Below are 10,461 nucleotides of genomic sequence, written 5' to 3'. Positions count from 1 at the left end.
GCCCTCAGGTAAGGACCCTGGAGCTTTCTCAAGGATCATGTGAGTCTCATCTCGGATCTTTTGGACTTTTTCAGGGTCTTTAAAACCCCTCAATGACCCAAGTAACTTCATGAATCCCTGAAACCATGCCACTGGCTCCTGGGACGTCTTCCATGCTTATTTGAGCCTTGGAGTTTTGTTGCCTTGTCAAGGACCCTGGAGCATCCACAAGGACTCCGGGTCTGGATAATTAAAGTGATTTGTGAATGAATTCTTTCTCAGGTGTGTTCTCATGAATCGATGCATGGCGGATGCTTTGGTCCCCAGGTTTCAGTGTCTTCACACCTTACACACTCACACACCCCTGTAACTGTGCAGACATGCGTGTGAGCGTGAGACGGTCGTTGGGGTAACCGCTGTGAGAATGTGTGACATCACAGGGCTCAGCAGTATATAAGCGTGGGTGTGCAGGTCGAGCACAGACCCGTCCTCACACAGCACACACACCATAGTCCATTCAAAAAAACATCAAAACTTCTCAGTCCTGCACGACCAATAATCAATCACTTTTAATAACTTAGAGGGAAAACGTTTGTGCAGGTCACATGACGGACTGACGACCAGCAGGACCCTGTGGAGTTTGTTGGGACTTCTGCTTTTAAATTTGGATTTTGTTGGAACATTTCTCTTCAGTAAGTTCTGCTGTTTTATTGTCCTGTTAAAGACTATGTCTCTATTTTACACATGGTAACATTTAAGTGTTAGTGCTGCTCCACCTGCTGCTGGAACGACCTCATAGAGATCAATAAACTCCAACTGATCTATTTTTAACTGATAAAATGTCATTTTATAATATAGATTAGGACATGAACTGATTAAACTGATCTGATGTCAACAATGAAATCTAATCTAATATTAAAACCATTTAAATCTAATGTGATCTAACATAAAACATCTTATCTAGTTTATACAAATCTAATTAATTTAATTTAAATAATTTTAGAATTTGATATAATTTTTTAATTTTGTCTAATCTGAATATAACAAACCCAATTTTTATTCATCTAATATAATTTAATGGAAGAAAATATCAGTGTATGTTTTAAAAAATCTAATCTACTTTTCTTTTTTTTATTTGTTACACAAATCTAAATTTAATTTCTAAATTTAAACCAATTTTTAAAATCTAATTTAAATGATTTAATAATTGATTTTATCATGTTGTCCCCTGATAAAGAAAATATATAAAAATACATAAAAACAAATTTTTAAAATCCCCTCAAAGCTTAAAGAAACATCAAAAACAACAGTGTCTGGAAACTAAAGGAAAAGTTCAACATTTTGGGAACTACAGTGATTGGCCTCCTGGGAATGCCAGGTAGCTTAGCTTAGCATAATGACAGGAAGCAGGGAAACAGCTAGCCTAGCTCATAATCATATGACATGGTCTTCCTCAGCAGATGGAGCTGGCCTACCTGTCATTATGTCCAACAAGGTCCTCATCATCTGATGATGATAAAGCTCACACGTTATGACTGAAAGCTCCACAACAGCTACTGAGTGGACCACAGGAAATGAATGAACCGGCCAATCAGGACGCAGGACAGTCTGATGCCATGGCGTTATTTGATTAATCTTTTTTGTCTGTCTTCCCTTTTTTGTTGCTCCAAATAAAGATGGCTTCATCTTCTTCCTCCTCCTACTCTTTTATTCTCCTTCTCCTCCTCTTCCTCGCCGTCGCTGTGGAGTTAAGGCCTTCACCTCAACGAGATGACAAACAGGTCTGTGGAGACCATCGTCTTCATCTTCATTGATTTCATCTTCACGTCTTTCTCTGTGTTTTCTTTCTTCATCTTCTTTGACCTTTCCTCCTCGTCTTCATGATCCTTATCTGCCCCATCATCATCCACCATCATGTCCATCTTCATTTCAGTAAGCACTATAGACTTCAACTCATTGTCATCCTTTTTTCTTCTTCATCATCTGTTTCATCATCTTCCTCTTTAGCTCCATTGCAGCATTACTCTTCATCATCCTCATGTTTTTTTAAAATTCAAACATAAATCAGAAAGTAGAGGACCAGTGATGGAGCCCTGTGGAGCTCCGTGACCTGTATGGGCTCATCTCACAGTTCACTGACCCTCCTTAGGACCGGTTACCAATAGCATCATATCTGTCATGTGATTGACTCTGGGCCCTCAAGCAACATCAGAGTTTCTTCATGTAAAAAGACATTTTTTATTTTCACCCTTCATGTTACAGCTGCACAGTGACATTTCCTTCAGGTCAGTACAGCTGTTTGACAATTAGAACAGCTCTGCTTTAGGGAAAAGGAGGTGACATTTAATCTTCTGTGCTCTAGTGTTTAGTAAAGTTTGTGTGCAGAAGGGAGTCAGTGGATCTGCTGTGGCAGTCAGACAGCACCTCCTCATCTGCAGGGCAAAGAAAGAAATATTAAACAGTGAAGTCAGCTGCAGCTTTTACATGAGCAGAACCTGAAACTTCTACTTCATCTGAAGAAGACACTGAGAGACACAAAACAACCACAAGCAAACACAAAGACACAGAATGTGACCACAAACAAACACAAAACAACCACAAAGTCACAAAAACACGACCACAGAGAGACACTTTCAGTGCTGGTGTCTTGCTCTTATACAGGAGCAGTTGTCACATGAATACGAGCTGTTGTGTTTACAAATAAGGTTCACGATACTTTCGTCTTTCTCTCCTTAGGTGTTACACTCTCTGTTTGGCTCCCATCTCTCTTCGCTGATCTTGGCCCCACCCACCTCAGATGACATCACAGAGGGCTCAGCTGGACGCCCTACCCCCTCCTCGTTGTCTCCCTCTGGAGGACTGGCTGTGAGTCACAGCACTGCGAGGGGATTGGCTGGCAGACAGGAGGAGGTCCCTCGGTTCTTCCTCGACTTCCTACAACAACAGGCCAAGATGAGGAGGTGGAGCCGGAAGTCGATGTTTGGAGGAAGAGGATGCTTTGGGATGAAGATGGACCGCATTGGCTCCATCAGTGGACTGGGCTGTTAGACACAGAGCGTGTGTTCGTGTTGCTATGGTGACTGCCTCCCTGGACGTTCACATGGTAACGCCCAGCTGTGGGATGCTTCAGGAGGTCACCACAGTAACCACCAACAACCCATGACCCTGAGAAAACCTGACACCACCTCATGTTGCATCGGCTATTTTTACCTGCATGATGTCATTTGAGGTGACCTCAAGCTGACCTTGCATGACCTCTGACCTCCAGGACCACCTGGTGCATCACTCAGAGACTTCATGTTGGAAACTTTACTAATGAAGGACTAAATGTAAGGAAAACAGGGCCCATACTGGTCAAACTGGTGAGAATGGCACTGCCAAGGAAAACAGCTGTTAACTTATTGCTCTGCAAGAAGTCACAGTCTAACTGTACAAGACGGACAGACGACGTGCTCATGCTGAGGGTTAGGGCTAGGGTTAACCCTCAGCCTGATGCATGACAAAGTGGCACAACAGCCAATCAGATGCTCAGATGAAAATAATCAACTAAAACTACTCTGTTCTTAATTATTGAGCTTCAGCTAATTTCATTATCACTATTATTATTATCACGAGACAGAAAATGTGATGTGCTACGCTCTCTTTCTGTCCTTTGGTCATAGAGGATCTGAACCATAGACTCTGCAGCTCTTTAACATTTAACAGAGTTAATGTCAAAACTACTTTGATAAATAGTTTTTTTATTCTCAAGCTTGTGAGTAAAGGTGAAAGGTTTTCACTTTTCTCTTCCACTAAGGTCAAGACTATATTAAATACATAAATATGGGCCCTGGTGTAGTGAGGTAGATGCCATAGATGCAGGTCATCCTGATGACCTCTGACCCCTGACCCCTGGCTACAGCCAGAAGCAAACAGTGTGTGTGACATGACCATGTATTAAACATGCAGATGTTTGTGTACCTGAGTGTGTTTGTGGACCACTGCAGTCTGACTGCAATAAATAAAACAATAAATAAAAACTTGGCTCATGTCGCTTCATTTTAGTCATGTTCATGCTGGATCGTGTCTGGTTCATAGTGGTGAACTGTCACCAAATGTTTAAAGAATATTAAAATGATTATATAATCCCTCTGATAGCTTCCAGCGTTCTATGAAAATAATATTTTCCCGTCACTAGGGGGCAGCAGGAAGGCGTTTTAATCGGTCTAACGGCCCCCTGTCACGTGACGAGGTCAGCGGCTACAGGGTTAGCTCATTCACCAAGCTAATAGTTAGCATTAGGTCTGACGCTACTTATCCAACAACACGGAAATTCAGACTCTCCTCCAGCGGGACAGCTTCACTGTCATCGGCTTGGTCTACACCTCTTTCTCCCGGGTTTTCCTGGCTCTCCGTCCTCGTGGTCCGGACCGGTCCTTAAAACCGAAACATGTCGGCGGTACAGCGAATGAAAGTGGCGAACGAGCGGCACAGCAAAACCATCACACAGCGCGGACACGTCCAGAAGACATCGGTACTGACAGCCAGGCTCACAGTGACCTGCTGTTTCTGGCGTTGTCGTGCAGCCATAGCCCGGTGCCGTGTGGTTTCTGTGTGTTGTTAAAAATGCATAGCGGTCATTCAGTAATTTAGGTTGGTAGGCAAAACGCAAGCATGTCCAGGAAGCAGCTAGCTTTAGCCTTAGCTTCGACAGGAACTCTAGTGGTCTCCGTCAGCTCTGCATAATCGCACACAATAAAGCTTTTGCAGTTAGATGCATTTAATGTTATATATCGTGTTGACTATATATACGCAGAAGTAGTGTAGTTCTGGCCAGTGTCATCCGGGGACCGGATAACATGCGTGTAAAGACGAAAAGAACCGAACCCCTTTCAGAAATCTGTGACAGTAATGTGATTTGTACATGTGCATACAGCTACAAACTATAAAAAGCTTAAGTAAGACTACTTTCGGAAGGCCTTACAGATGATCTTATGTTCGGCAGACATATTATGCACAGATCGTAACTTGACTGATAAGATGTTTAAGTTTTTGATAGCCAGAGCCGCTTATGTCCGTGGGAAACACCGCAGTGGGCGGAGGCGAAGTGCACGACGCTACTGAACGCACAACAGATGGGTTTATTTTAAATAAGTCGTGAGTTATACTCAGGACGAATTGAAGAAGGGCTTCACCCAGCCGGAAGTACTGTCAGTTTCCCCCAAACACTGCAGCACCAAGCTGTACTTGAACTTTCACAGCCTCTGGATACAGGTCCAGTGAACGTCAGTGATGTTATTCTGTACTGAGCCTTAACCTGAGAAAGCAAACTATATGTAAATGGTTGAATGTGGACGCACAATGATTGGCTCTGCTGTTGTCGGTTTGTGGTCAGTTTGTGATCTGCTGCCCATAGACACCTCTGTCGACTGTTAACACGGTCACTACTGTAATGTGTGATGCAGTGAGACCGTCAAGTTTGTCCAAAATGAACAATTTTTGTTCCACTGTGAAGGTCTTGGTGCTGCAGATGAATCTTCTTTATAAATAGAAAACAGTTCTGATGTCATCAGATGCCTTGTTTTGTCTGACAAATAGTCCAGAATCCACAAATGCTGAGCGAGTTGCAATGTAAAACCAAGATAAAGAGCAAATTCTCACTTCTGAAAACTTATGGCCGTTTTGCACACAAACGTGACTGAAATCATCGATCAGTTATCAGAATATTTGCAGACACGTTGTCTGTCACTGATTCTCGTGGACCTGTGACTGTGTTTTTCAGAGGCCGGTAAATGATGAGAAGTCTCCGGTGGGTCCGTGGCTGCTGGCGCTGTTTGTCTTTGTGGTTTGTGGATCAGGTGAGTTGCTGCGCGCTCTTTCCTGTACAGCTGATCTGCTCTCCTCTCAGCGGTTTCTGAAGCTCAGCTCTGTGTCACCAGTCCTTGAAAAGGTCCTGGAGTAGTCTTGAATCAGTTTTCCCAGATATCAGCTGTGAAAAGTTTGTTTTTGGTTTGAATTCAGACCCAGCAGCTGAGTTAGTTTGAAAGAAGTCATGATGCTGTCAGATAAATGCCACACTGTATATTTCAGTGTGTAATTTGCAGTGGTGCCTTTTGATGTGACGAAGAAAAAAGTCAACACCATTTGATGTTTTCCTTCATTTTCCAGCAACACAGAAACAAAGCGTCCTGTGTCGTCAGAGTTGTGGGCTCAGGTCTTAAAACCACGTTGGGCATCTTGGTGTTAACTCCAGTGTCTCACTCTCAGTAACAGTGTGACCGTGACGTAGTGTCTCACTCTCAGTAACAGTGTGACTGTAGCGTCACGTGACGAGATCCAGGTGAAGGCTTGGCCACACAGAAGACAAGGTTTCACTGTGGACCCTAACTCAGTGTTAGAAAACCAGTAGAACCAGCTGAGTCATGGTGCGAGCTGGTGTAAGTTAGAGGAAGCTGAGGCTGCCGGTCACCATGTGTCGTCGTGGGCCGTGTCAGCCAGTTACAGTCCGACTTCTTCACACTTCCCCAGGAAGATCGGTGCCATGAGATCACTTCCTTTCTTAGGGTGACATCATCATAGCTCGTGTTACTGACCTCCCCTCTGTGGTGAAGCTTGTCTCTGTTCAAACGTATTCTTCATATTTGACCTGCTATGAAACGCTGACAGAGGAGATGATGGATGTCAGCGTAGGAACGTGTGTTTCACTTTGGCTTTCGTCCTGTTACAGCAGTAGAAGTGTGTGTGTACAGGTGTTTGGCTGCAGAGGGTCCACTGATGTTCAAGGAACATCTCACTCTTTATGAAATGACACCAACCCTCTGGGTTCTGGTTCTAGGTTCTGCTAGGTTCCTCAAACCACAACAGTTGGATATTTGTCGTGTCCTCATCTGTATTTTGTAGCCGTGGAGCTACCTGAGAGATTCTTTCGTGTGTGTGATGACTTGTACTGCAGGAGCCTCAGACTGACCACAGCTCAGGAGTCGGGTTCTCAGCGGCTTTGAGTTCTGATACCTTCTACAGTAAACATTCAGTCTTATGTACCACCACAGTCGTATACTTAAGAATTGCTGTTATATTCAGCTGTTGAGTCCTGTCAAACGCGACCATGTAGATGCTGCATTTCATCAGCGATTGTTGACCTGACTGGTTTCTCTTTTGCAGCCATCTTCCAGATCATCCAGAGCATCAGACAGGGCATGTGATGACCTTTGACCCTGGAGCTGAGCCTGTCACATGGAGGAGAGAGGGGCCATGTCGCCATCGTGACCCCGGCTACCACATACACACACATTTGTTCCTGTGGAGTTTTTTCCTCTCACTGTAACTTCTCTCTTTCTCTTTGCTGTAAACATTTTGTTTTTACTTTCCTCACTGTCGATGAAGCTGATCAGATATTGGTTATTGATTTGTGCCGGTGGTTGTTGTCACATGAAGTCTTAAACCTTGCTCTCAGTCTGATGCTGTCGTCCAGCTGAGTCTGGTTTCTGGGCGACAGGACCACACCGCTGGTTTTTAAATCTCATTAACTACAAATCCTGTAAAGCCTCCTCATGGTTTGTCAGGGTTCAGGTGGGTTTCCTTGTCAAGCCCTGGACCCTGTTTGTGCTTGTTTGGCTCAGTTTGTGGAGGACTGAGCTCTGCTGTAAAGTCTGCTGTTCCGATGGTGGCCGAGTGTCCGAGAAACGAGACCAAGTACAGTGCTGGTAAAAACATGGAGGGCTTAAAGTCCCCACAGAAACTCTGATCAGGAACAGAAACCATGTGAGATACAAAGTAAAGCTGCGACAGATTCATAATTCAGATGTTAGTCCAGCTTTCTGACACGAGTGGTTTTAGCAGGACGAGTTGAGCTTTCTTCCTCAGGTACGATCAGATTGAGCTGCTGTTGTATTTGACTGATCAGGAACAGAAACCATGTGAGATGCAAAGTAAAGCTGCGACAGATTCATAAATCAGATGTTAGTCCAGCTTTCTGACACAAGTGGTTTTAGCAGTACGAGTTGAGCTTTCTTCCTCAGATACGATCAGATTGAGCTGCTGTTGTATTTGATCAGTGAAACAGGATGTCAGGTCAGATTTTAGCAAGAGGAAAAAGCAGAATCCAGTGCGTCAGTGCGCTCTTACCAGCCGAGTGCTGCGTGTGGTTCCTACAGACTTTCACCTAGTACCATATACAGGTCAGATTTTAGCAAGAGGAAAAAGCTGAATCCAGTGCGTCAGTGAGCTCTTACCAGCTGAGTGCTGCGTGTGGTTCCTGCAGACTTTCACCTAGTACCATATAAAGTATGTGCTAAAGAAGGTATCTGAAACTTTTGCACCAGGAAATACTCTACACCTTCTGTAAATATTTCACATTAAAAGCTTAATTATTCATGTGAACAACACTGAATGTGTGAAAACGTCAGAGCTTCTCTCCACATTTGAACCACACGGCGTCTCTGTGACAGCCCGCATCACATCCATTACAAACACATTTCACTTCAGACGTGCTCGGACCTTTCTAAGTCACATTTGGTTCAGTAACGGGGCTGAAGAGCAGTGTGGAGAAAGCTCCATCAGCTTCCAGAGCCATGCATTTGTGTGTGCAAGTCTGCAGCAGAGAAACAACATGTGTGCAGATACAGACTAACACATGACAAAGCTGCACAGTTGGATGAATTAAGGGACAATAACCCTGAAGATGAGCTGTGGCACCCTGTCAGAAAGGTCTTGACCTTGTTATTTCTATAAACGCTCAGTGCAAACATTACATTCAACTAAATGTTTTTATTATTTTAAGCTTTTAAAGTCATGAACTGTTGATTTCGGGGCTTAATGGAGTCGCCCTTTATATCGAGCTGCTGGACAGATGAAGTGATGGTCATATTGTAGACTGTGCTGAACCTGAGATGTGACTTTGTTCCCCCTTAAAAAACCTTAATGAAACAATAGACAGTGGGGAGCCTTGGTCAACGTTCACCATAAACAGCAACCCCTACAGAAAAAGAAATTATATTATGTGAAATAAATGCTTTTATGCAGGTTTCTGTTTGATTTTCATTTTGGTGCTGGACAATTAACTGTCTGCAGTGACTAAAGGGCCAGAAAGGCAGACGTCCTCAGCAACAAAACCGCCCTTAAACATGCTTTGGGAAGTAAAGGGGAAATGAAATTGGCCCCAAATGTTCTTTCCTTCTCACACTTTTTTCTTTTTTGTTGTTTTGACAGCTTGTGCAGCAGCGATGTAAAATACAGGATTTGTATGTAATGATCTGAATCAGCAGTTTGGTCCTTTTTGTCATAACATCCCAAAAAACAGAGGTCGCATCCAGACTGTCTGAATTAGTTTACAGTTCTTGTTTTGATGTGAACAGTTCAGTCTGAGGAGCCTCCATCACTAAAACCTTCAGTCTGACTGCAGCTCGCCAGCTTTCAGCCGACAAAGCATCATGTGGTTTAGTTTGGAAAGGTGAAGCTGGACGACATGCTCCGCTTTTATACAAAATAAACCACAGATATTTTTCTCTAAACACCTTTGGTCTCTGTCCTTCTAAGATTAGGAAAGTGGATGTTCCAGAAAGTACTGAAACCTGCTGGTGAAATTATGATGACGCCTCCTGCTGGACTGAAGCAGAACTGAAGCCACATTTATTCAAAGGTTGAGCAGAAACATGTCAAAGTTCACAGTGAAGTAAAGAGAGCAAACATCAGAATGAGGACGAGTTGTGTGGTGCTGCTGCTCATGGCAATAAACTGCACCCAAACACACCAGGCCTCCATCACTGACTAATGCAGCCAAGTTTAAATACAGGTACATGCACTTCTCACACCAGGCTCCAATCCACAGGGACAGCAACCCACAACGGAGCATCTGGGGAAACGGTGACATCACCATTAAAAAATAAAACAACACAAGATCTGGAAGAGAGTTTTACACAGCAGTAAGGATTTAACCTTTTAACTACAGTAAGTGGGTAAAAAGGAGGAGCAGGAGCCAAAGCTGCCTGCTCCACCTGTGTCCTCCGGGTGCTCTCCTCTCCATTTTAACGCCTTCTGGAGTATATTTCTTCTAATAATATGAGAAGAAAGTTGCACACTGACCACTGAAACCGTAACTGAATCAAAAACTAAGTTCAGTGTTGTGTTAGTCTGCAATGTTTGCATTTTCACAGTCCAGGCTCCTGTAGCTGTTGCAGTGGTGATCAGTGTGATTCACCCCGTTGGCCCTGTAGCACAGCATAAACAATACATAAATAAATAGTAATAATGATTAGCTCCGTGGCCGCCACCTCTCCCGTTACTACGCAGTGACGTCATAGCAAGAGAAGATGGCGGCTGTGCAGAAGGCGGAAGGTAAAGGGGCTATAACAGATTGTTTTATCCCAAAACACATCTTTATGGCCCCTGTCTGCTGTTATTTAAACGGTGTATATCAAGTGCTACACTCAGAGATCAGGAGCCGCTGACTGGCCGGGGTTAGCACGTCCTAACTCTTAAAAGAGACCCGTGTACCGGCTGTTAGCC

General features: G+C 43.8%; 3 protein-coding genes across 3 annotated transcripts in view; all 3 read left to right on the top strand.

Moving 5' to 3' along the window:
* Nucleotides 1–484: 484 nt before the first annotated feature.
* Nucleotides 485–4,122, top strand: LOC109952438 (C-type natriuretic peptide 2-like). Its single transcript, XM_020587509.1, has 3 exons — nucleotides 485–671; nucleotides 1,656–1,760; nucleotides 2,716–4,122. Exons 2-3 carry the CDS (start codon nucleotides 1,656–1,658, stop codon nucleotides 3,025–3,027), a joined length of 417 nt encoding a protein of 138 aa, XP_020443165.1. The 5' UTR covers nucleotides 485–671; the 3' UTR covers nucleotides 3,028–4,122.
* A 100-nt stretch (nucleotides 4,123–4,222) lies between these two features.
* LOC109952439 (stress-associated endoplasmic reticulum protein 1) lies at nucleotides 4,223–8,329 on the top strand. Its single transcript, XM_020587510.1, has 5 exons — nucleotides 4,223–4,492; nucleotides 5,741–5,816; nucleotides 7,120–7,821; nucleotides 7,977–8,028; nucleotides 8,136–8,329. Exons 1-3 carry the CDS (start codon nucleotides 4,409–4,411, stop codon nucleotides 7,158–7,160), a joined length of 201 nt encoding a protein of 66 aa, XP_020443166.1. The 5' UTR covers nucleotides 4,223–4,408; the 3' UTR covers nucleotides 7,161–7,821; nucleotides 7,977–8,028; nucleotides 8,136–8,329.
* A 1,284-nt stretch (nucleotides 8,330–9,613) lies between these two features.
* Nucleotides 9,614–10,461, top strand: part of LOC109952431 (calmodulin-binding transcription activator 2-like) — a gene marked incomplete at its 3' end in the record, with an annotated part of 6,209 nt that continues 5,361 nt past the window's right edge. The window contains exon 1 of the mRNA XM_020587501.1: nucleotides 9,614–9,748. The remainder of the gene's footprint in view (nucleotides 9,749–10,461) is intronic.

This window comes from Monopterus albus, unplaced genomic scaffold, assembly GCF_001952655.1.
Source record: "Monopterus albus unplaced genomic scaffold, M_albus_1.0 scaffold460.1, whole genome shotgun sequence".
In the NCBI taxonomy this organism is placed as follows: domain Eukaryota; kingdom Metazoa; phylum Chordata; class Actinopteri; order Synbranchiformes; family Synbranchidae; genus Monopterus; species Monopterus albus.
The sequence above is the reverse complement of the archived record's forward strand: the minus strand, read 5'-3'. Positions and strand labels throughout refer to the sequence as shown.